The sequence below is a fragment of the Eleutherodactylus coqui genome, chromosome 12, assembly GCF_035609145.1.
Source record: "Eleutherodactylus coqui strain aEleCoq1 chromosome 12, aEleCoq1.hap1, whole genome shotgun sequence".
NCBI classification, from domain to species: domain Eukaryota; kingdom Metazoa; phylum Chordata; class Amphibia; order Anura; family Eleutherodactylidae; genus Eleutherodactylus; species Eleutherodactylus coqui.
This window is the reverse complement of record NC_089848.1, coordinates 57,907,993-57,934,347: the sequence shown is the minus strand read 5'-3', so window position 1 is coordinate 57,934,347 and position 26,355 is coordinate 57,907,993. Positions and strand designations below refer to the sequence as shown.

Sequence of the window (26,355 nt, the reverse complement as noted above, 5' to 3'; positions counted from 1 at the left end):
CGCACGTCTTTTCAGGTATCAGAAGATGCGTTGACAATCCAGGACAGAACTGAGATCATCCTGGTTGTCAGTAACAGAAGTTCACGGGAAGTGGCCAAGGTTTTCAATCAAGAATAAGGCCGTGAGAGTTTGAAGTAGCACTATATACTTAGTTGCCAATTTATCGATTATGGACATAAAATCTCTTTTGATGACGAAGAAATAAATATATTGAAATGTGTCGCGCCCTTTACTTATCCAATAAAAGCAGACGGGGACGGATTTATTTTAATAGATTTGACTATAATAATAAAGATCAGTTTTATAAATTGTGGAAATCCAGGTTACCCAATGTGACTAGTACTGAGAAAAGCAATTTAACCCTTTCCAATCCACTGTCTGACGTCTGAAGACATTCTGATTGTAGGCTGTACAGCTCTGATGTCAGAAGACGTCCGGCAGGGTATTCTTACTGTATATTACTGGTCGCTCTGTTGTGGGAAGCCTCTCCAGCATGTCACATACCGTAGTACTGGCTCTAGCCAGCAGATGGCACCATTGTATAATGGCAGAAAGAGAAAACCTCCTAGGAAACCCTGAATCTAAAATTGGATTGCAAAGGGTTAAAAGATAGGGTATCTAAGTAGAAAAACATTCTCTCTATTCATTAAACGCACTTTTTCCTAACCACAATCTCTTAAAGGCTGATAGGGTGGGATATACTTTCTATGGGCGACTTCAGCCATCTGGACCTCGTTAGGCTAAATAGCCTTTTAAATCAGGTCGGGGGGGGGGGGGGGGGTGTTGTCGTGTATGATGCATGTGAAATGGCCCTGCTTGCGCAAAAGGTACGGTACTGTGCGCTGATACCTGCGCAAATCAACCTCGTCCGCTGCGCAAATACGTTGTGCTGAGAGTCTGAGACTTGTTCTAATGATCTTGTATAGCAAATAAAGGTTAAACATTACCTGATTCATTTTTTCATCACATCTGGAAAGCTCAATCAACTGAATTGTTCTGTTATAAAAATACTGCACACACTGTCCAGCCCCGGAATTAAAAAGCTGTAAAAGTTAAAGAAAAAAAAAGCTGGAGTAAATATTGGCCCCGTAAATGTATTGTGCTTGTGTGTAGGATTGTAAACATTTCAGTGTTTGAGTGGAAAATTAAATTAAACTTGGTTCTTAATTAAATTTAAAGAAATGAGCTCTAAAGTGTTTACAAGAAGAATCCAAAGTAGAAAAAACAACTAATTCAATTTAAAGAAGTATTCTCATCTCAGACATTTATGGCATATCCACAGGATATGCAATACATGTCTGCTAGACACGGGTCCCACCTCTGGGGCCTGCACTTCTCTCTAGAATGAGGGGACCCCATCCCGCCTTACTGACCACCGCATCCAGGTTCTAAAAGTTAGCAAAGTTTTACAGATACAGCTGAACATCCTGTGCAACTCAGTTTTTTTTACTCCCGTATTAGTGAACAGGATTTACGGAAATAGCGTAGTGCAGTGACCTGTGTGGTTTACACATCTCACAAGTTATGGGATCAGGGCAGCTCGCTGTACAAAGGTTTACATAACTTCCATTCACTTCTGTGGGCAATATGTAAAGTATGTATCTCAGGGTGCTCAGCCATTTCTGTAAAATATCGCCATCTCTCGGAGCCTGTATGCAGTGACCGGCAGGATGACGGCAGGCAGGCGGGATAGAGGTGCAGATGAGAATAACCTTTTTTAACCCATTAAGAACCAGGCACTGTAAATATACAGCACCTGGTCCTGGGCAGAGGCGTAACTTAAAGCTCCTGGGCCCCAATGCAAAATGTGTAGCAGGGTCCCTAATTATAATGTTTTATTAATAGTATTGGGCTCCCTATATGTAGAAGACAGGCCTTATGGGCCCCCTAAAGCTCCTGGGCCCGGGTGCGACTGCATCCCCTGCACCCACTATAGTTACGCCCCTGGTTCTGGGCTCAAAGCCTAGCTGTATGTAAAATTACGGCGGGGTTTTAAGCTTCCTGCTCTGCAATCAATCAGAGAGGCAGGACAGGTTGTCAGCTGTTAGTCACAGCTGATAACCCGGAGGAGAAGGCAGGAGGGGTTTTAACCCTTCCTGCCTGATCCTTCTCTGAGTACACAGCGATCAAAGAGCACTGTGCACTCCAAAAGTGAAAGTAGAAGTGTAACTTTCACTACAGCAGCTGGGGGTCATGTGACTGCCAGCATTCCCTGCTATAGCAGAGCTGCAGGGTCATACTAGACCCTGACCAGCTCTGCCAGTGACTATTGTCACTACAGGGGATGTTTTACCCTGTAACTGGGGCTCCTATGGATGCTACAGCGGGAAAGTGTCAAATAAAAAAAAAAGTGAATGTCCCCCAGAGGTTTTATATGACGCCACGGTGGACATAGATAGTAAAAAACATAATTACATACACAAGTAAAACAAAATTACAGAATAAAACAACAATATATACATAAGAAAGAAAATAACCCAAAACCGACGTCAACCAAAACCGTCGCTATAAGCGCCCTGTAATCCAAAACCATACATATTATATATCAAAACGTCCGAAACAAAATGAGGAACCCGTTACCGTTCTTTATTTTAGCCTAAATATACTAATTAAAAAAAATAACTAGAAATGTAAAAAAAAAACAAATTTCTTAGCGTTTTACCACCAATAAAACTAAAAAACAGGAAAAAAGTCAGTGAAAAAATTATTAAAAAATAGCCCTATATGTCATGGAAAAAAAAGGTTGCAAAAATAATTTTGATAACTAAAGGGAAAAAAATAGGGCTGTAAAACCACCACATGGGTAAAATCCCTAAAAAGTATCTGGTCCTTTAGGTACAAAACAGCCGGGTCCTTAAGGGGTTAAGTTTTAGTTACACATAGAGAATATTTCTTTACTTGTCCTGATGAGTGAAGCACCGGATATGTACTGTTCATGGCAGGATCAATATCAGATAAAAACCAGGTGAATCCTTTACATCCCAACCTCAGGCGGAGTTGCTTCAGATCAGTGACGTCATTCATCTCTATCTAAAGCAGAGAATTAATATGTTGTAATTCCAGATAATGACACTAGGTAGGACAAGTGAAAACAATCTGCTCTGAAATGATGCTTGTGTCAGATATGTTACTAGAATGGGATAGAGTAGTCCTCTTCCTCCAAATTGTTTCCTTTTTTTGATCACAGCGCTGCCATAAAGGAGATGCAGTGGTCCAGGGAGTTTCCCACCCGCCTCCATTCACAGTGAACAGACAGTCGTTCAGAAGTGAACAACTGCTGTTTACGCTGAACGACACGTCGTTCGGTTTTCTGCACGATGAAACTGAACGACTAACCAATTCTTATTCAGTCGTTGCATGCATTTACATGGATTATCTTCAGATTCCTGGCAGACCACGGGAATTTGGACGATTCTGAATGAATCATTCTATGTAAAAGGGCTATTAGAGATACCGCCCTTTCATGGTTAAACCTTCCCTGTATGGAAATTAGACATGCTGTCAACCTGAGATTAACCATGCACCCCACTCCCCATCAGTAGCCTCAGACGGACTGATTTTGCAAGAAAAGGGGGTCTTCCAGCTTGCAGTATAAAGGTCTACTCTGCAAGTGTATAAGAGAAGTGCAATTTTTAGGTACATTCAAATATAAAATGTATTTGGGGGTGAAAATACATGCATCAAAGTGTACATAGCCTTTAAGCTCAACTGCTGAGCTGATTATAGAAGAAAGATTTGACAACTTGATATAAGAACCTTTATACAAATGGAGCTTTGTATTGAAGTTAAGATGCAGCGCACAGTAAGTTCTCACCAGCTTAGTTACCAATTCTTTTCCAAGATGATGGTAGAAGATGTCTTTGTAAGTGTCCATCCAAACCTCTGCTATTCGAATTTTATTTTTTAACAATGTCTCATTCTGAAACGTACTGTATGTTTGATTCTTAAGCAAGTGGCCAACTCTTGAACATGGTACGATTTCTACTGATCCACCACAGAGCCAAACCTGTAAAGGAAATGTGCTGTAAGAAAAGGGCTTGAATGGGTTGTGTTATGTTTGAAAGTTATTGGTGAGGGTCCAACCTCTAGGACCCTTACAGATCCTGAGAATGGGACGGCCTGAAGTCAGGGAAGTGGCAGTTGCATGAGGGATTAGCAGGAGGCTAAGTTGTTGGATAGGGTATAACTTTCAAGTATGGCACAACCCATTAAATACATTCAGGTATAAAGAGCTTATATTCTTTGGATTCTGTTTTAGTTAAATGCTATTTTGTTTTTTAACTTACCCGGATGGAAAGTTCAATATTTTCAACCCCTGAGACATTCATGAATGTATCAAATGCCCCAATGTTCTGGAAGTAGTGACGATCAACAACAATAACATATCCTGGTATTACTGGAGACCTAGTTCAACAAAACATAACAAAATCTACTCAAATGTAAAACATTTCCACACTTATCTTTAGCATAAGTAAATAACATGCATTTTCAAGTTAGTAAAGGTCCATTAATATCTGCATTGGAGGTTCCTTTTGGGACGTCCAACGCAGTTGGGGCAGAAAATCCTTGATGAAATAGTGCAGCACGCTGGGGCTTTTTTTCCGGTAAAATGCTGTTCAGAATGCTAAAAAACCGGATGCACCCCATTATTGTCAACAAGGCACATTCAGGACTATTTGGCTTTGGGATATGCCAGATCCAACAGTTTCAGTATTTCCATTTTTTGGCTCTGAAGAGAAAGCCAAACAGCAGAAATCACTCAGAGTCATAGTACAGATGTGAATGGGGCCCAAGTCATAAAAATGCTAAATTTTAACCAAACCCATCTATATTGCAGTTTCACTATAAAAAGCCTTTTCCAGGATCTAAAACAAGTGTAGTGTAGGGTTACCTTTCATGAACCTATATTTTATCAAAATAGAAAGATATGTTTTTTTTTCGATATAGCACATGGATAGGCCAGGTTTACCAAAGTGAGAGCCAGTTCAGGTTACTAGTTCTTCATCCTGGCTAATAAAAGGGTATCCTCAATAGGGGCCTCTCTATGATTCCCACATGCCTCGAAAGGCCATATTTAATGGAGTTATCCTAATGAGACAACCTGTTTAAGTACAGGTAGCTGTATATAGTATAAAGTAGATCACTCACAGTGTGATACATCAACAAATGTGTTTACAGCCATGTGAGTGCCTAACAACTTCATCCTGAGTGGTGTATGTAAATATTACCTGAATGGAACGATGGGAGATTGCCGTACCTTCTGATCACTTTCTGACAGAGTAACCCAATGGAAATCGAGGTTCCAGTCAAAGACTCCTTGTCTCAGGTCAGTAGAATGATAATACTTAAACGTTCTCCAGTCAATTACATCTAAAACTGGGGACACTATACAATTCCTTGAAAAAGAGAAGGAAAATATCTGTTTCCTTTTTTTGTATATTGAATCATTAAAGAGAATGTTTACTAATAGTTACAGTTCATACTTCTCAGCAATATTCCTTTTCGGGCTTGTTTACATAGCCATAAATATTTCTTGTCCACATTGGATTTCAAGGGAAATGTATTGAAAGTGTCCTCTGCTAAGTTTTGCCTTTTGTCCACACAGAACTGCTGACTTATCTACATAGGTGTTGTGGAGCAGAGAAGCATTACACCTTTATTTGAACTAAAATTGCAGAGGAGTAGCTGACGTCTATTCTACTTCTTTTCTGGGACCTTTAACCCCTTTAGTGGCACGCCCGGAAAATCTTCGGGGCTTCCTGCACTGACCATGCAGGTAAACCCGGGAAGATTTCCATGGACAGCTCTAGTGCTGAAATGTGCAAAGCACAGAGCTGTCACCTGAAATCTTCCAGGGTTTTTATTGCAATGTTGACACATTTAAAAAACCTGCCCTGTGAGGCATGACATGGTAATAATAACCCTGCCACTGAAGGGGTTAATAAAGCTGTCAGCATCCGCATCAGGGCTAAATTAATCTTTTAACCTCAAGTATGCGCCCACTGCAAGTGCTCTGCAGGTGGGAGTTCTTCCTCCACTGCTCTCCTTCTTTGTCCAATCAGATGCTATACAGCATTGATTGACAGCTGTAGATTCTATTCAGAGGGTCACTACAGCTGTCAATCATTGTTCTAGAGCATCTGATTGGACAGAGAGTGAGAACACTGGAGGAAGAACTCCCAACCGCAGAGCACTTTTCAGTGGGCAAACACCAGAGATTAAAAGTTGAATTTTGTCCTGATGTGGCTGTTGACAGCTTTAATAATGGTATGATGCCTCCCTGCTCCCTAGCCCCTATGTAGATCTGTCTGCAGTTTTGAATTTGCAAAACTGTTGACAGAACCCCTTTAAGACGATCCTTAAAATTTCAGGATGTTACCAATCAAGGTACTATTTTCCAACAAGTGTACTAATAGAACTAAAGTCTGAAGATTAAATCACAAAAAATTAAATAATTAAGGTATAGCTCTAGTGAAAGATTAAAACTAGAGATGAGCGAGCGTACTCGGAAAAGCACTACTCGCTCGAGTAATTTGCTTTATCCGAGTACCTCCCCGCTCGTCCCTGAAGATTCGGGTGCCGGCACGGAGCGGGGAGCTGCAGGGGAGAGCGGGGAGGAACGGAGGGGAGATCTTTCTCTCCCTCTCTCCCGCCCGCTCTCCCCTGCTCCCCGCTGCGACTCACCTGTCAGCCGCAGCGGCACCCGAATCTTCAGGGACGAGCACAGCGATACTCGGATAAAGCAAATTACTCGAGCGAGTAGTGCTTTTCCGAGTACGCTCGCTCATCTCTAATTAAAACTAAGATCTGTATGTACAGGATGTATGTGAAGCCTTTCCTATCAAAGTTCAGTTGTTGTTGCTGCAGATCTCTTGTTCCTGATTCACTTGCAGAAAGTTGTTATCCTTCTCTACTATCTTGCAGTGTCGATCTGTAATTTGGTCCAGTTCATTTTTTTATGTACAGCCCTGCTTGCTCTCATCACATTTTCCACTTCACTTGAATCGGAGAGAGTTTGCATTACCATTCTGAGCCTCTGCACAGTGTACAGAGCTGTGCTATTCCCATCTGACAGCAACATTGGGTAAAAAGCTGATCAGTGGGAGGTCCTGAGTGTTGGCAGTCCCTTGCCAATCTGATATTGATGACCTATGTTAAGGATACGTCATCAATTGTATACTCCCAGAAAATTCCTTTAAGTGTTTGAGTGAAAGTGAAGAATGAGTCCATATGTTGTGGTTGATGTACAGCCAAGATGTAGTAAAAAGAGCAGGCAACAAAACCATACGTCAAACAGGCACTATAACCTTAGTGGCAAGTAACTGGCTTCAGTCACCTCCAAATGGGGTTGTCAGTGGCGTAATTATTGGGGCTGCATTTGTGACTGAGCCTCATAGTCTAAAGCAGTGTTCCCCAACTCCAGTCCTCAGGGACCGCCAACAGGTCATGTTTTCAGGATTTCCTCAGTACTGCAGAAGTGATGTAATTATTGTAGATGCCTCAGACATTGCAACAGGTGTTCTTAGTATAGGATATTCTGAAAACATGACCTGTTGGTGGTCCCTGAGGACTGGAGTTGGGGACCCCTGGTCTAAGGTGCCTACAAGCTCTTCTACCACATCAGTCATGGGATGGCATTCAAATGTTTGACATAGAGCCCAACATTCTCTTGTTATGAACTGGGTCGTGTCTTCTCTTCCATGCTGGACCTTTGGTGCTAATTTTTGTGTTACAGACCCATCCAAGGATCTCCAGGCACTCCTGTTGGTCAGTTGTACCCTGCATACTACAGTGTAAGAGTAAGCTAGGGCTCAGACAGCAATATAGAAGTATTCCAGAGTATAAATGCTGACTACTTTTAGATACGCAAGGTAACTTCTGTAGCTCTTGGATCTAGTCATCACATAGAATATTCCAGCACAGGCAACATTGTTTTTCTCTCTCACCTGTTTTTCATGATTCTGCTCAAAAGGGGTTCTAGCCATCCAGGGTGACACTCACAATGTGGGTCCATGAATACAAGGATTTCTCCAGTTGCCCTTGCTGCCCCAAGCATTCGACCTCCAATGACACCAAGTCTTTTATTGCTTCTTATTAGTTTTACGCCCCCAATTCTAGAGACATATTCACTTAGGGCAGTCTTAAGATGACCTGAGGTTAGAACATATGAATAAAGATATAAATATGTAGTGTTTACTACATGTGGTATAATTGTCTGTATTCAGCTAGTGTTTCACACTGTCAGGCAGATAGATGTGGATTCACCTTGTCACATACCGGTTTGACTTTGGGCTGTCTAAGGTGACAGCAGCAGGGGAACTGCAGTTTTTAATTCTTAACCCCCTCCAAATGGGATACCGGCTTTACTGTGGGGTCCCCAACCATTAGACAAATAGTCCTAGTTATTTGGCTGCTGACGCTGCAGATCCTCTAGGTCTGAACAGGGGCATAATGAGCAAACAAGTTGAAGTCAGGGCTGGCAGCACATGTGCATAAATGAAGTCCAAGCTGAAAGTCAGGGCAAACAGCAGACAATAGAAGAGTTCAAAATACAAAGCAGAGGTCAGGAAGCATAGAAGACAGGGTGGTCAGAAAACAGACAAAGGTCAGAACCAGAAATACACAGTAACTGGGACTTTGTCACAATTGCTTAAGCTTCCTCTATGGGTAAAATATGCCTAATATAACAGATGACAGATGGCAATTAGTGGGGTACAAGATTAAGGAGTGTGTGCTGGCCCTTTAAGAGAGGGGATGGGAATGCATGTGAGCCCTACGGGTAGGGATCTGGGGGCAGGTAGGGACTGAAGAGTGCCTGAAACCGGCAACAGAGATGTGATGTGACACACACAAGATAATTTTTTCTTATTAGTAATATGGCTATATTGATATCCTAGTCTTAGACAGTGTAAGGCTATGGTAAAGGGCTTTTCATATGGGATTATAAAGCATGAACGCTTGTGAAATACTCAGCATGCACTTCCTTTGTCTATTATTAGACTTATATTAGGATTCTATATGTACACAGTGACTGGAAAATTGAAAAAAAAAAAAAATTAAAAGAAAAATTGATATAAAAACTTGATTTAAATAATAGTGTTTTTCTGCTGACACATTACCTTTAATGATGTGTCGCAATTAGAGATGAGCGAGCGTACTCGGAAAAGCACTATTCGCTCGAGTAATTTGCTTTATCCGAGTATCGCTGTGCTCGTCCCTGAAGATTCGGGTGCCGGCACGGAGCGGGGAGCTGCAGGGGAGAGCGGGGAGGAACGGAGGGGAGATCTTTCTCTCCCTCTCTCCCGCCCGCTCTCCCCTGCTCCCCGCTGCGACTCACCTGTCAGCCGCAGCGGCACCCGAATCTTCAGGGACGAGCACAGCGATACTCGGATAAAGCAAATTACTCGAGCGAGTAGTGCTTTTCCGAGTACGCTCGCTCATCTCTAGTCGCAATGCTTGTGAGGTATCTAAAAGCATTTCAAAAGGAACTGGGAAGCTGAAACCAGAAAATGCCATGCGATACTAAACTAGTGAACACAATTGCACCAGCATAACAGCCCAATGACGGTTGGAGTAAATATATGTGTGTTACATATGATGATCAGGATATGTATCGTTATTTCTCTCTGATGCTTATATAATAAGCATGCTTTTCCACTCAACAGAAATGTACTGCTTCTAGTGAATACTATAGCAAGTCACATACCTAGTTGATAAGGTTGAAAAAAGACAATCAAGTCCAGCTTGTAATCATACATTGTTGATCCACAGGAAGGCAAAAAAATCCTATGACGCGAATGCAAATTGACCCATAATCGGGGAACATATTATTTCCTGACTCCAAATACTGTATGGCAATCAGAATAAATCTCTGTATCAACATCCATATAAAGAAATCTAGTATCACTCAATTGGATGACTTAGGAGAGGTAAGCGACCTGATTTACTCCATATCAGATGTGTCATACTTCATTCTAGCCCCACTTCAAAAATTGCACCTTACACAGATTAGTAAGCAATGTACATTTCTCAGACTCTCTTTGGTGTAGACATCATTTTGGGTTCCAAGCAGGGGCATGACTATAGAGGGTGCAGGGGATGCGGTTGCATCCGGGCCCAGGAGCCTTAGGGGGCCCATAAGGCCTCCCTTCTCCATATACGGAGCCCAGTACTATGACTAAAGCATTATAGTTGGGGGCCCTGTTACAGATTTTGCATTGGGGCCCAGAAGATTCAAGTTACGCCTCTGGTTCCAAGGATGTGTTGCTAGGAAATCAGCAAGTCAGTGCAGACATGTCTGTAGTTAAAATCTAGTAATAGCACTGATGATAAGACTTCACAGAAGCTCTTTGTAAATGGGAAGGTTCTTAATCACTGCCTTCTAAGCGCCATCGCTTTAGTATTTAAGACATGATTACAAGGTAAGAGTTCTTATTTACGACTGACTGATACTCAAGAGTTACCTTGGTGACTGAGGTCATCTACAAGGATTATTTCTTTCAGGATCCTTTTCGGAGAGTTGTCTAGCACGCTGTGAACGGTTCTTAGTAGTGTAGACCAAGCTTCATTATGGAAGGCAATGATAACGCTAGCAGTAGGAAGATTCTCGCTGTAAAGTTCCTTAAGACATCTGTTGAAAACCAAGACATTATGTGTAAAATAAAGAATTCATTTCTTTCTTAACATATATACAATAATTACCTTGATCAAAGTTGTTTTCTATTACCTAGTTTTGGGCTCCCCATGTCCAAAACTAAATTAAAAAAATATACTCACCAAAACTGCGGTCCGGCGTTGCGGCATATAACAGGTGATGTCACAGGGCCAGCAGGCCTGGTGACATCCCGTAATCTTGTCACATGGGCTTCTAGTGTAGAAGCCCGGATGCTGGTTGATGGAATGTCCCTGCCAGCCTCCCATTGGCTGCAGCGGTCATGTGGGTTAACAACCCACCTCACCGCTGCAGATGATGCAATCAGAGACTGGAGCAGCGGTGGGGAAGCAGTGCGCAGCGGGATGTGAGTATATGTATGTTTTATTTTACACACACCTAGTCTCCCTATTGCCACTAATGCTAGAAAACACTGTTATAGTATAAGTATATATTTAACTCCCCCCCCCAAGTTATACATATAATCACTTTCATTAAAATAAATCCCCCCCCCCCCAAAAAAAAAGGCATCTATATACAGTAGAATTACAATAACCCTCTGTATGATGAAACTGATAAGAGCCATCCTCACTACAACATGCCTGCTGTTATTACTGCTGGAAAACTACTTAAAATCAGGAATTACCTGCATCAAACCATTTTAGAAAAGCCTGTAATTCATCCCTACGTCAACAGTTGTTAAATGACAGCATGTCTTATAGGTTCACAGCCATATATACATGCAGTAGCCAGCCAGGTAACTTTATTGAACCATCTAATCTAGTATCAAAATAAGCATGCTTTAATTTAAAGGGTATGGCCTCCATTGAACACCATATTACAGTTTATATAATCTACATATAACATAATATTGTAAATACAGTATAAAAATATACTACATTACTTATCCTGAATTATAGCCCAGAGCTGCATTCACAGTTCTGCCGGCAGTCAGCAAGCTTGCACATGCACTGGGACGATCAGTTTTGTCCTACATCAGATTACTGTGTGGTACCTGGTATAAAGGATACACTTCTCATCATGTAAATCACCAAATCAAGTTAGGAATAATAGAGATTTATCCTCTGAAGCAAGCTAAATAGTGAATTCAGCTCCACACAGGTTGTAACTGAGGATCATTATAAGCTAAATGTATGGGTTGCGCATGATACGCTGTCCGTATGCAATACATTGCGTATGGGCGGCGTTTCCATACGCATCCCTGCTGTAAACAGAACAGGGAATAAATTTTTTTAAAAAGACAAAACACACTGCGCACGTCTGTGAATACATCATTCGTGGACATGCGCAGTGCCATACGCAGCAAATATGCTGTCTCTGCCAGCAGAGCGTATGGGCTGTAATGTGTAAAATCCCATGGGAGACCCGCAGCGTTCTACACATGCGCCCGTGGGCAGGAGCCCTAACTGTAGAAAAGCTTGAAGAGGCATCTCCATAGGAGGTCTAGTAAGTTGGGTCAGTAGGTTGGGTTTGCTCCAACTGCAGTCGCTGAACGTCCTGCTAGAACTGAAAACATAATCTTCAGTCTGACGAGCAGAATAAGGAATCATGCCTGCAGCAGTGCTTAGCACACAGCTGTAGGTACGACATGTGCATTCATTTAGTGCCTCCGTACAGAGCAATGTTCATACAGGACAATATATCCACATCCAGGTGAAGATAAAAGTTTGTCAGATTTTGCATGAATCTAAAACCTCTGCATGCCTCTGGAGGGCTATAGGGGGATAGTATGGCCGACGTGGAACTATTATGGAACTGTAGTGCAGCCATATACTATTTAATACACAGAAGTATGACATGGGGTGTATATATCATAGTGCAGTGGTGGCGAACCTATAACACGCGTGCCAGAGGCGGCGCGCACAGCCCTCCCTGCTGGCACACGCCGCCGTCAGACGCTCACCACGGCAGTGAATACCAGCAGGGGGCGAGGCTGTGACGCAGCGAGGTCACGTGGGCGAACCTAGAAGCAAGCGATGAAAGAAGAGGCAAGATTCCGCAATGAAGAATTGGCGAAACTGGAAATCGATGAAAGACGAAGGCGACAAAAGTAGAGATATGACTGTATCTATAATAAAGGAATCTAAGTAATAAAACAAAAATACATATTTGGTATCATTGTAGGATTTGCTGTGATCCATAAAAGTCCAACTATCAAAGTAAAGCATTATTTACCCCGCACGATGAACGTCGTCAGAAAAAAAATAAAGAACGCCAGAAATGCGCTTTTTTGGTTACCCTGTCTCAAAAAATAAATGCAATGAAAAGCGATCAAAAAGTCGTATCTATTCTGAAATGGTACCAACACAAACTACAGGACGTCCCGCAAAAAACGAGCCCTCGCACAACTATGTCAATGGAAAACAAAAAAACTATTGTGTGCAGAAGATGGCGGCAGAAAATAATTTTAAAAGATTAGATATCTTCAAAAAAAAAAAAATACAAGTAGTACAGCGAAAACAACAACTATATAAGTTTTGTATCGCAGTAATCGCACTGACCCATAGAATAAAGTTATCAGGTCATTTTTGTTGCAGTTTGTGCGCCGTAGAAATAAGACGCAACGAAATATGGCAGAAATTAATTTTTTTCCCATTTCTCTGCACTTGGAATTTTTAAAAAGTTTTTCCAGTACATTATATGGTACATTCAATAGTACCATTGAAAAATACAACTCGGCCTGCAAAAACCAAGCCCTCATGCAGCGACGGCGATGGATAAATAAAGGAGTTATGATTTTATTAAAAGGGGGGGAGGAAAAAATGAAAATAGGAAAAAACTAAAAAGCTGTCAGTAAGGGGTTAACATTTACCGTACCTACTTTACATTGCAATCATTTTTTTTTACACCACATCAGTTTAATTACCCCATTTTGATAATCCTCAAGAAAGTATACTACATTTACATTGTATCAGATGAGTGAAGAAAGCATATGGATTACAGAAAACGTAAGTAATTACAGTAGAAGACAATGCGTGTCATTGTATGTAGGACATTGTAGATGGCATGAAGAAAAATAATAATATAATCACCCTCTATGTTAGACACACTCTGAAAAAAAATGAGTATCTGGTATGTGAGGGTGTTAATGTGAATATTACACCTGAGACCTGCAGATCCCCTCATTATCTTACATCCAGACATTTTTTTTAAATGCCATAATAATAAGGGGCCGGCTTAGTGACCAGCACAGTTGACAGGCTTCTGTAGAAAGCACAGTACCAGTCATTAAACAGTTAATTATAGATGACTACAAGTGGATGAGGCCTTGGTGATAAACACCTGCAGTCACCATGGCAACTGTGCTGATGTCATCCACAGCTAGGCCTACGTCATAAAGGGCCTACACAAGAAAACTCCATGACGGAAGGGGATACGGCCAGATGCAGCGTGGTGCTTGGTGTGTCTGGAGACCTGGAGCTTCACCATCTGTGAGGGAGGAGGGGACGCCCGCCTAGCCAGCCAGATCAGCCATATTTACCTAGCCAGCCCGATCAGCCATAACTGCGCAGCCAGCCAGATCATGTCTATTATCCCTAGAGATCCATGGGGTGACAGATGCTGCAGCCAGATCTCCGTCATATCCAGTATCCGCTGCCCGGAGAGGTCACATTTGGATATCTCCATTAGGCATCACACGGGCCTCTGCTTTGCCCTCGCCTTGTTTACTAATAACTATCATATGTTCTGTTATAGGATGTATTACTGTAAGTATGATGAAATGTATCAATTCTGATAAATATGCTGTTACATATTGGCATTAACCCCCTAAGCCCGGAGGGAGGGCCGTCCTCCAGCCATGGCTCCCCAGAGGTTTCCTCCACAGGGGGTTTTTCCTCTCCTGAGTGCTGGACGATGACTCTTCGTGAGTCGGAGGTGCGCCATTTTCAGTGTCTTCTTATAGCAATTGGTCTGATCTTATATTTGAGACTCTGAATAAAAATATAATGTTATCTCAAATAAAATGTTGTCAATTTACCACCACATGAAAGTGTCTTGTGTATTTGTTTCACAATCTTTGGTTCGGGGGAGGTTGTTTGGGACTCAAGATCCATCACAAATGTCACAATGATGAAGCCGGACATCCAGTGGGGGCATTTGTAATCCAGATTTATTTCCTCTGCGTTGAAGTCCTCAGACATAAACACAGTGCGGGTCAGAACCTTGGTCCATTTTGCCTCTGGGATCTGATCTAGTTTGGTGCCGATCACCAGAGGGATCTGGTTGCTTGCAAACTGCTCCCGGTCATAGTCCCCGTTGGTCACCAGCACCCTTGTTGGCAGTAGATGTCGATTCAGGGCTTCTAAGGACCAGCGGTTCAGATTCTGAGATGTCTTCTTGTTTGTGAGATCATGAACGAGGACAATACTGTTTGCACCATTGTAGAATACGTCTCTGCTGCTTTTCATGCTGCTTGTGCTGCCCACCGACCCTACAACGTGCCACAACTCAATATAAAATGTCTTCCCCTCCGTGGTCCCCTCCCGATACTCATGAAGCTGGACATCCACCGAGCAGCCAACAGTCCATGATGGGTTTCCCAGGACTTGGTTATGACACAACAAATGGACCAATGACGATTTTTTTCAACACCTGAGTTACCTAGCACCAGCTACTGCAATCATTTTTAACCTGTTAGGGACCAGCCCATAGTGTTTTTATGTCCTGCTTAAGTGGGCTTTAATCCCTGAGGACGTAAAAGCATGCATCCTGCAGGGATTAAAGCCCCATGGGCTATGGACGTGACAGCTCCATGCTGTCGGTGCCCTGAGGTAGCCAACAACATGAAGCTGTCATCCTTGGCTGTGGGGAGCCTCCCGGCAATGGGATCACATTAAAGTGAAAAAAAACTTTTAAAAAAGCTAAAGATTCTGCTGCCCTCATGGATTGGATCCATGGAGGCAGCTGAGATTACTCACCCCCATTCTCCGTGCTGTCCCCCGCTGATCTGGTCCTCTATGACCTGACGCCTGCCTTCTACGCATGCGCGCTAGGCGCCATTACGTCAGCCGCATGTACAGAAGGCCGGGAGCTCCGGCAAATTTGAAATCTCCTGGCTCCCAGCTCTGGAAGGTAGCCGGGAGGCAGGAGATTTTACCGGTAGTCGAGAGGCAGGAGAAGTCACCGGGGACCACATCCAATGGATAATGGCGATCACGTAAAAGTTTTTTTTAAAAGTTGAAGTTTCATCTCCCCTCACCGATGCGATCGGTGAAAGGAGATGAAACATCTTCCCAGAGGCCTCCGCATTTGAATCCGGATGCGATCATCCTCCATGGACCTTTCCTGTTTCTGCACATGTGCCTGCCGGAAAAATGCTGGACACATTCGCGGGAGCTAGGGAGCCCGGGAGATTTTGAATCTCCTTGCTCACGGCAACCAGCGGTCGCCGAGTGCCTGGAGCAGTGACCGGTGGCCTCGTTGAGCGGTCCCCGGTCACGGGATAAAAAAGTAGCGATCTACCATTAGGCAGGTCTCACATAACTGGATAGAAATTGCAGATTCTGGATGCGTTTCATCAGCGGTAATATGCAGATCAATCGCATTGGATTGCACAATTCCGCTCAACTTAGCGGGTCGGAATTACTTAATCACTTGCAGAAAACAGAACGCAGTATGTTCTGTTTTACCATGGATATCTGCGACATAGAGACTATTGTGCTCCATGGTCACGCATATACCCGCAGCCCATACGCAACTACATTGTATACGGGCTGCGGGTACCTGCATCATCGCTAAGCGACGGCGCGGGAAATACAAACAAATAAAGGTGTACTGCGCATGACCGCCTGTGTGAGTATGCAGTTATGTGCAGTACATTACGCGGCCATACCCAGGGTCACAGCCGGGCTCACAGCTGGGAACCGCTGCGGGCCTCCGCAAGCAGATTCCACATACAACCGTGTGAGCCCGGCGTTATTCAGACTGCTACCTGTAATACGTAATTTACTCCAGGAACGCTCGCCTTCCTGCAGTTCCAGGAGCAGCTTGCTGAGCACCTTCTGTGTGAGACCACCACGCCTCAGTAAGATTACAAAGACTCACAGAGCACCACTTTTTATACCCCATCCCTGCTGCTGGGGTCAAGAAATACCCCCCAAAAAAGCATGGGAACAGGAGGGATACCCGGTTTTATTGCCCTATGTGCCCATCCCAACCAGCCTCCGTAATTACCCCTGTCTTTGGACATACCACACAGTTCACATTATTACTTCTATCTAAGATGTAGGGAATGGCAAAAAATGGGGATGGGGGATTATTTTTAGGGAGTCATTTTTTTTTTCTGCACAAATGAGCAATGGGGCCTGGAATTTATTCAGTTGTGCCCTGAAATACAAAGGGTGTTCCATCCATTATAGGGCAAGCAATGTGTCCTGTAAGTAGATTAGGGCCACAATGGGTATGTTTCTGAACACGGTACAAACAGGGGTATCCATTATGGGGTGCAAGTCTTCAGTCATGTGTGTGCTGTACAAAAAAACCTGTTTTTAAATTGACACAATTGCCAAAAAAATTAAAATCGTAATTTTTCCCTTCTGCTTTGCTTAAATTTATTCAAATACTGTGGGATCAAAATAAGCAGTACACCCCTTGATGAATTCGTTAAGGGGTCTAGTTTCAAAATCGGGTTATTTGTGGGGGTTATCCATCATTTTGGCAGCCCAAGGGCTCTACAAGTGTGCAATGGGGCCTAAATCACCTTCAAGCAAAATTTCTGTTCTTAAAGGGGTTGTCCCACAGCAGCAAGTGGGGTTATACACTTCCGTATGGCCATATTAATGCACTTTGTAATGTACATCGTGCATTAAATATGAGCCATACAGAAGTTATTCACTTACCCACTCCGTTGCTGGCGTCCCGGTCTCCATGGCGCCGACTAATTTCTGTGTCTTCTGGCTTTTTTAGACGCGCTTGTGCTGTCCGGTCTTCTGCCTGGTGAATGGGGCCGCTCCGGCGCGCTCGCGTCGGAGAGCTGGTCTGCGCGTCATCGTAGCTCCGCCTCCGTCACGTGGTGCCGATCAGCCAATGAGGTGGCTGTATCGGCAGTGGAACACAAGAAAGGAGAAGAAAATCCACGGTGCACCATGGGAGAAGACCCGCAGTGCACCGTGGGAGAAGACCAGCGGCGCCATCTTTAAAAGAAGAAAAGAAGAAATCTTCAAAGCTGCAGAACGGGGATGCAGGTAAGCGAAATGTTTTTTTTTAAAAACTAACAAATGCATTCTTTTTAACAGGGCATAATGCAGGGGTCTATTGAAAAAAAAAAATTTCGATTTCGGCGCGGGACAACCCCTTTAAGGCCAACGGCTGCTCCTTTCATTTTGGGCTCTGTTGTGCATACGAACATAATATTAGGACCACAATGGGTATGTCTCTGAACACAAGACAAACAGGGGTATCAATTTTGGGGTGTAAGTCTTCATTCATATGCGTGCTGTACAAAAAAATTTTTTTAAATGACACAATTCCCATAAAAATGGAAATCGTAATTTTTTCTTTCTGCTTTGCTTAGATTCATTCAGAAACTGTAGGGTCAAAATACGCAGTACACCCATAGAAAAATTTTTTAAGGGGTTTAGTTTCCAAATAGGGGTCATTTGTGGGGGTTCTATATTGTTTTGGTGGCTCAAGTGCTCTACAAGTGTGCTATGCGGCATGAAACACCTTCAAGCAAAATCTCTGTTCTGAAAGCCCCCAGCTGCTCCTTTCGGTTTGGGCCCCATTTCGGTTTGGGGTATCCATTTTGGGGTGTAAATTCTCATTTTCATGTGCACACTAAAAAGAAAACCTGCCTTTAAAATGACATATTTGCAAAAATATGACATTTTATTTTTCCTCCTCCAAATTGCATTAGCTCCAGAAAAAAAACTGTGGGGTGAGAATACTCATGACACCCCTCAGTGAATACATTAAGGGGTTTAGTTTTTAAAATGGGGGCATTTGTGGGGGTATCTATTATTCTGACACCTATGAGCCTTTGCAATCTTGGCTTGGTGCAGGAAAACAAAGTGTTCCTCAAAATGTTGATAATCAATGTTAAATTCGTATTTCTCCTCAATGGTTAAAAAAAATGAAAACTTTTCAAATGTGCATCCAGAATAAAGTAAACAGATGTAAATATATATTTTATCAAAAAATTGGAAAGTATGTTTGCACATATTTGATATATTACAATTGAAAATGTGAAAAAATGACAATTTTTAAAAAACTTTTTCTAATTTTGGCACTTTTAATAAATGTACACAAATTCTATCTGACTAGTTTTACCACCTAAATGACGTACAACATGTGGTGAAAAAACAATGTCAGAATCACTTGGATATGCAAAACCGTTACGGAGTTATTCTATGTTAAAGTGACACTTGTCAGATTTCCAAAATTTGGCCTGGTCACTAATGTGTAAACAGTCTTGGTCACTAAGGGCTCAGTCAGACGAGCGGCGATCCGCGCTTATTTCCACGTGGAAAAACGTCTGCACTGCTTGCGGACGAAAATCCGCATGACCAGGTCCATTGCCACCCATATGTTCTTTCTTTGGCAGGTGTGGATTTTCGTGTGACCGAGTCCTAAAGGCTTAAGTGTTATTTTATTCTTTTATGACTCCACAAAGTATAGAAGTTTAGCAGTACTTTCACATTTAGGGCTTAGACAGATGGGCGTGATTTAGTCCCGTTATGTGTCTGCATATCAGGATGAAACAAAACCATTTATTTCAATGGATTCCTTTCCACTAGCGGTATTCCCGGGCGTTAATGCTACACCCGAGTAAAGATACTACGTGCAAGGAAGATAGCGCAGGACCCACCTTCCCACTTTTTTGTTCAAACTCAAACGGAATAGCGCTGAGTTTGAAAGTTAAAAAAAAAATAGATTTTTACCTCGTTCCTGCACCGCTGCGCTCTGTAGCGGCGAGCGTAGTTGCGCATATGCAGCAAGAAGAAGCCCTTAGGGCCCCTTCACACGGCTGTGTTTGCAGAAGAAAAATCTGTGCACACTAAACACAGAGAATAAAACCCAGTGATTTTTATGGATTCGTTCTCATCAGCGTGTTTTGCGCGAATTTCCTCTGTGCACAAAAAAATAGGACTTTCTCTATCTTCCTGCGTTTTGCACAGCTATAGCCCCATAGAAGCCTATGAGAAATGCACAAATACGCAAGGGGAAGGGTGAAACACTGCGCAAAATGCACAAAAGGGAGACAGCTGGACCTTATTAGGCTTTAATAGCCAACCAATTCCACGGAAATGGTGTGTGAACTGGCCCTGCATGTGCAAATATTACAGTAATACGTGCTGAGATGTGCGCAACAGTCTGATTACCCGGCTCTTTAAACTTTGTTCTTGCACAAAAATGCCGTGCTGCGGCAAGCGAATCTGAGCAAACATCTGAAGGAGCCCTTACTAGTAAATTTCAAAAGCTGATTTTTTAAAGGACTCTTTCAATTCGGATTTTAAGGATCTATATATGAAAAAACCCCATGAATCACCCAATTTTAAAAACTGCAGCCCTCAAAGTATTCAAAACAGTTTATAGAAAGTTTATTAGCCCTTTAGATGTTCCACAGGAATTAGTAGTTGATCAGACAGGTCAACTCCTCCCATGTAACTATTGTAGTCAAGGACTCAGTCTGGGGTCACTGGTACTGGACAAGGGGTATTGCCATGGGTGTGCATTGTGCTCAATATCAGGACATCCCTCTTGTCCTTATACTTGGCACATAATACGTTGTTGCTACATACTACCCTGTTCTCACACTTCCTTAGAATTTGCCCAAGCAGTGACTTACTGGGGCTTCTCTGTTTATTCCTATTAGTTCCACATGTCACAGTTTTTCTGGAAGCAAAGATCTGGATTAGGTGAACACTGGTGTAAAAATTATCCAGGTACAGGCGATAACTCTGGTCCAGCAGTGGGGGCACCAATTCCCATATGATTTTTCCTGCAGTTCTCAGGAGGTGGGAGTGGGGGGCATTTTTGGTGCTCTTCCCTTTATTCCTTTATTGGGGTGCAGTATAAAGTATCCCTGCTCCAATAGGCCCTAATGTTCGGCTTCTTTAATAGCCCCATAAATAATGCAATGCCCCCAAATTGTGTGATTTCTGATATATCCACAGGGGTCAACTTGTAGGGTTTTGCAAAACTGGAGTTGGGTTTTTCTTGGATGAAATTCTGGGCATGGGTAACAATGTCAGAAATAAAATCATCCAAAAAAAAGAAAACTTAAAAAGTCCACTCCCTCTGCACCCTGCTGTATTAAATTGTACCCTTAAGTTTCCAGTAGAGTCAGGGATCTGTGGTAATCCACGAAGCATCAGATGAATCGGGTCCTCTGAAGTGGCATTGGACACCTCGGGGGTACCGGTTCAGACTCACTTGATGAAGAGGATAATACCAGAAAAATGGGGTCATCCTCTTTACCATAGCTGAGTCTGACTAAGATGCAATAATTGTGTAAGCCACTTCCAGTTAGCAGCCATCTCTGCAGTTTCACTATGTTTGCCACCGTGGCGATACTTTGAGCACAAGACGTAAATGTACACCCTGTTGTAATAAGTACCATGCCCCCATGACAAAACTTGTGTCCTGTGTCATTGAGAAATTAAAGGGGTTTTCTGGGACTACACTATTGATGACCTATCCTCAGGATAGGACATCGATAATTGATCGACTGGGGTCATCTGCTCAGGATTCCTATCGATCAGTTGATTGAAGAGGTTGCGAAACTTGGGTGAGTCCTGTGGTCTCTTTTCGGGCCTATGATATCACTTCAATCCGCCCGAGAGCAGCTCAGTCCCAATCAGGTGAATGGGACTGAGCTGCAATACCAAGCACAGCCACTATGCAATGTACAGTACTGTGCCTTGTAGGGACTGAAGTGACATGGTTCTCACGCCGAGCACTGCTGTCACTTCAATCAGCTGATCTGTGGGGATTCTGAGTGGCGGATTCTCTCTGATCAACTATTGATGGCCGATCCTGAGGATGTTATCAATAGTTATGGCCCGGAAAAACCCTTTATCAACAAACAATGAAGTGATTGGGCACAGTGGAGAAGCTGTAAGCAACATACAATCAGCTTTTCATTGGCTGATAGCATGTAGTTTCCAATCAGCAGAGATTGGAAAATAGATTATAAACTTGTAAGGGAGAGAGAAGTAGAAAGTTGTATACTGTTACAATGTGTGTAATAAAACGGCTTAGGCCTCATGTCCACGGGGAAAATCAGGCCCGCCGCGGATTTTTCATGTAGAATCCACAGCGGGTCCCTCCTGCCCCGCAGACATGAGGCCTAAAAATCAGAATAAACTCACCTGCTCCGGTTGATGCGGATCTTCCTTCCTTTGCAGCTGGATCTTCTTTCTTCGGCCCGGCGGATGTGCTTGGCACGCCGGCAGCGTGCCACGCGCATGTGCGGGACACATCCGCTGGGCCGAAGAAAGAAGATCCGGCCGCAAAGGAAGGAAGATCTGCATCGTCCGGAGCAGATGAGTTTAATTCAGGTGCGGGTCTCCCGCGGATCCGGACGGCTTCCATAGGTTTCAATAGAAGCCTGCGGGAGCCGTCCCTGCGGGAGACCCGCACGAAAATCGAGCATGTCCATTTTTTTCCCACACGTGGATCCGTGCCTGACGGGAAAAATGACATCCGCAGGTATTTAACTACCTGCAAGTGTCCAATGCATCCCTATGGGGTGCGGATCCGCATGCGGGAGAAACGCTGCGGATTTAAAATAAAAATTATCCCGTGGACATGAGGCCTTATTGTGCAGATAAAAGTACATTCACGTGTACACTTTATTAGTCATCTTTGTGGCGTGGTTGCGAACCTATTACACGCGTGCCAGAGACGGCGTGTAGAGCCCTCCCTGCTAGCTCACGCCGCCATCAGACGCTCACTACGGCAGTGAATACCGGCAGGGGGCGCGGCTCCCTGCCAGTATTCACTCAGCTGCGCTGATCCTGGCGCACACTGTGACTTCAGTCCCCCCTCCCCTGACGTCTCCTTTTAGGTTCCGTGAGAGCAGGGGGAGGAGGCATCCAGCAGCACACTGACGTCACAGTGTGCACCTAGGATCAGCGCTGCCAGCAGCACTGAGCAGAGGAGCAGCGGCACTTCCATGAGTGGGCTGCTGTGGGATGTCACTGTTACTACTGGGGCCGCTGTGGGATGTCACTATTATTACTGGGGGCCGCTGTGGGATATAACTATTACTACTGGGGGCCGCTGTGGGATGTCATTATTACTACTGGGGCCACTGTTGGAATGTCACTATTACCGCTAAGGCCACTGTGGAATGTCACTATTACCACTGGGCCACTGTGGGATGTCACTATTACCACTGGGCCACTGTGGGAATGCACTATTACTGCTAGGGCCACTGTGGAATGTCACTATTATTACTGGGGCCGCTATAGGATGTCACTATTACCGCTGGGGCCGCTGTGGGATGTCACTATTACTGCTGGGGCCACTGTGGGATGTCACTATTACTACTGGGGGTTACTGTGGGATGTCATTATTACTACTGGGGCCGCTGTGGGATGTCACTATTACCACTGGGGCCACTGTGGGATGTCACTGTTACCACCAGGGCCGGTGTGGGATGTCACTATTACCACTGGGGCCACTGTGGGATGTCACTATTACCACTGGGGACGCCATGGGGGTCATCATTACTGCTGGGGTATGTTTGCATGTGGTGGAAATTACCATGGCAAATTCTGCAGCAGTTCTGCATCCAAAAAGCAGTCAAAATCTGCACGCTATCTATTTTGAAGCCCTGTCCTTTTTATAACAACAGAGGTAAAAATCATATGTGGTGATAAGCCCCGCCCCCTGACCTGTTGTCACTTTGCGATAAATAAGTGGGTCTTGGGTTGCAGTTTGGGCACTCGGTCTCTAAAAGGTTCGCCATCGCTGTCATAGTATGACCTATTTGTGGCTGCTGGAGAAAGGTTTTTTTTGTTATAAATGTGTTTGGATGGGTAGTATACATACAGTATTCGGCCGCTCTCACGCAGGATGCTTTTTATCACGATTAGCTCTGTGTCCCAAACGCCGTGGTACAACGCCGCCATTGATTTCAATAGGGTCTTGCAGATCAGCACTCGAACGTGGTGTTCCTAACGCTGTGATTTTTTAGCACTGTTTGCTCGCGTTTTAGTGCTTTTTAACGCACCCCATCACCCATAACAGTGATGTGGTGCGTTAAAAAAACGCTATAAAATGCATTTTTAAAAAGCTGCGCAAAATCACGGTAAAATGATGCGATTTCGTGCTGCATTTTCTGAACGTATGTGTGAGAGCAGCCTAAGTCTACATAAACACATGTATTTATTAAAAGATTTGGAACTTTATTTATATTTCTAGATCTCATTGAGCATTAAAATAAAACCTATTGCTGGGTACATACAGTACTGTGCAAACGTTTTTGTCAGGTATGGAAAAATTGCTGCAAAGAGGGCTTCTACCCACTAGCGTTTTTTTAACGCTGCAATATCGCTGCGTTCTTAACAATTAGAAAGTCCAATTGACATTTGCGTGAAAAAAACGTGCAAGAAAAACGGAAAATAGAAGGGTTAATAGTTTGTCAAGTAAAATGCAAACTGAATGAATGTAAATAGAATCCACATTTGGTGCAACCCCCCCTTCCCTTTGCTTTCAGAACCACATCAATTGTTCTAGATGCACTTGCACACAGGTTTTGAAGGAACTCGGCAGGGAGGTTGTTCCAAAGATTTTAGAGAACTAACCACAGATCTTCTGTGGATGCAGCTTGCTCAAATCCTTCTGTCTTTTCAATTAATCCCAGACTGACTCTATGATGTTGAGATCAGGGCTCTGTGAGAGTCATATCACTTCCAGGACCCCCTGTTCTTATTTATGCTGAGGAAAGCTGTCAATGACATTGGCTTTATATTTGGGTTTGTTGTCCTGCTGCAGAATAAAATTTAGACCAGACTCCTATTTTTGAAAGCATTCTGACTTTGCAACATTTTTCCACATCTGACTAAAACTTTTGCACAGTACTTTATATCAATCTAAGTCAACCTGTCACCAGAAAAATGGTACTATAATCCTTTAAAGGACTGGTATGCAGTGTGTAAAGGTTACTACCGTGTTTCCCCAAAAATAAGACAGCGTCTTATATTAATTTTAGTTCAAAAAGGTTTAACTTTTTTACATGTATAGCTGCCTGGACACTATTTAAACTGACTTTTTAAATTAACTGTTAGCATTGCTTAATTTTGGAGTAGGGCTTATATTTCAAGCATCCTCAAAAAGCCTGAAAAATCATTTTGCATCCTCAAAAAATCTGGAAAATCATGCTATGTCTTATTTTCAGGGTATGTCTTATTTTCAGGGAAACAGGGTAATATCAATTTTGTTAGTACTCACAGTGAATGTCGACCTTCAGGTATTGCCCTGCGTAAAGCAATTTTCTGACTGCCCTCCTCATCCAACCCATGTATGTTCTTAGCTGGTTCAGTTTGCTCATTGTGTGTAACGGCATCATTTTCATTCCTCCTCTTGTGCTGCTTCACTATCCTGTACATGCTCTTCCTAACTTTGTCAAGACGTCTTTGGTTTCCAGGCATCCCAATAGCTATTAGCTCTTCATCCCGAAGAGAAGAAAGTGGAGACAAAACTTCCAGATGAGTTTCTTCAACCGGCTCCAGCAATGAGCCGACACCTGCCCATCCTTGTCCTCCACCGTAGCGATACTGGTTGAGATAAATGGCATTGTCCTCACTCTGGACTTCTGGATCTAACATAGCCACCATGACTAGCAGAAAAACTAATGCCAACATAAGAACTAGTATCTGTAGTTGGCACAGCAGTGATCTGCACCTCTTCCTCAACAACATGTTTCTTGTCGTATAGCAGGGCACACACCGTCATGGTATTTGCAATGATCTTCATTCCAAATCTGTGTTCCTCACCGACTCACGTGGATTGTCCACACACACAAGTCTTGTCTCTTTCCTCTTTACATTCCACTTGTATTTCCTTCTTTGTATATTTCCTTTTCTTTCTCTTCTCTTCTAAACCAACCAATTCCTCTTTAGATACATTCCTTCAGTGTAAGAAAGTGTATAGAATCAACACACCAGTTACAGCAATCCCAGGGATTTCTTAAGGATTGTACATCTTCAATGAATTCCACTTTAGTAAAAAAAAAAAAAATATTTCATATTCTCTAGATATCTTCTTATAAGGAGTGCACAAGTCTATTCCCCAATACTGTTAGAGTTGTATTCCAGCCGGTCCGGCAGCCCAGATGTGTGATCCTTGCCCTGCTGTGATACTGCACCGAGCTCTGATGAACAGATGTAAATAGGCAGCCACTGCCTTCCTTTCACACAGAACTTCTCCACTGCCAGACACTCCTAGTCACTGCATCCTGGTCCTAACGCCCACTATGTTTCCTGGGTTCTTGCCTTCTGAAATAACAATGTACTTTAAATTCGAACATGTAGTGCAGAGTATATAACCCTATGAACCTGAAGGACGAGGTTTAAGTAATAACAAACTAATATCTATATAACTGCTAGCACAAATTATAGTTCCAGCTGCAAATGTAGTTTTTGTAGTTGAAGAACTCCTGAAATATGTGGTCTTTTAGTGCTGAACTGAGCATATATAAAGGTGAAGTCCCTTGGTGCAAGTATCCAGTCGTG

The 26,355-nt window shown here is 43.2% G+C and overlaps 1 protein-coding gene and 1 pseudogene across 3 annotated transcripts in view; both read right to left on the bottom strand.

Annotated features, from left to right (window-relative positions):
* The window catches only part of GALNT15 (polypeptide N-acetylgalactosaminyltransferase 15), a 34,446-nt gene extending 8,455 nt beyond the window's left edge, over positions 1-25,991 (bottom strand). For 2 of the 3 annotated variants that reach the window (XM_066584540.1, XM_066584542.1), the window contains exons 1-8: positions 25,073-25,991; positions 10,464-10,630; positions 7,947-8,151; positions 5,229-5,396; positions 4,287-4,404; positions 3,815-4,006; positions 2,899-3,030; positions 948-1,043 (exon numbers count right to left, since the gene is read on the bottom strand). In XM_066584540.1, coding sequence (XP_066440637.1) covers positions 948-1,043; positions 2,899-3,030; positions 3,815-4,006; positions 4,287-4,404; positions 5,229-5,396; positions 7,947-8,151; positions 10,464-10,630; positions 25,073-25,542 — 1,548 coding nt within the window. In that variant the 5' untranslated portion in view covers positions 25,543-25,991. The remainder of the gene's footprint in view (positions 1-947; positions 1,044-2,898; positions 3,031-3,814; positions 4,007-4,286; positions 4,405-5,228; positions 5,397-7,946; positions 8,152-10,463; positions 10,631-25,072) is intronic. The other variant, XM_066584541.1, reaches the window with a different exon arrangement.
* On the bottom strand, positions 14,623-15,597 carry LOC136587013 (rab-like protein 3; annotated as a pseudogene).
* Positions 25,992-26,355: the final 364 nt, after the last annotated feature.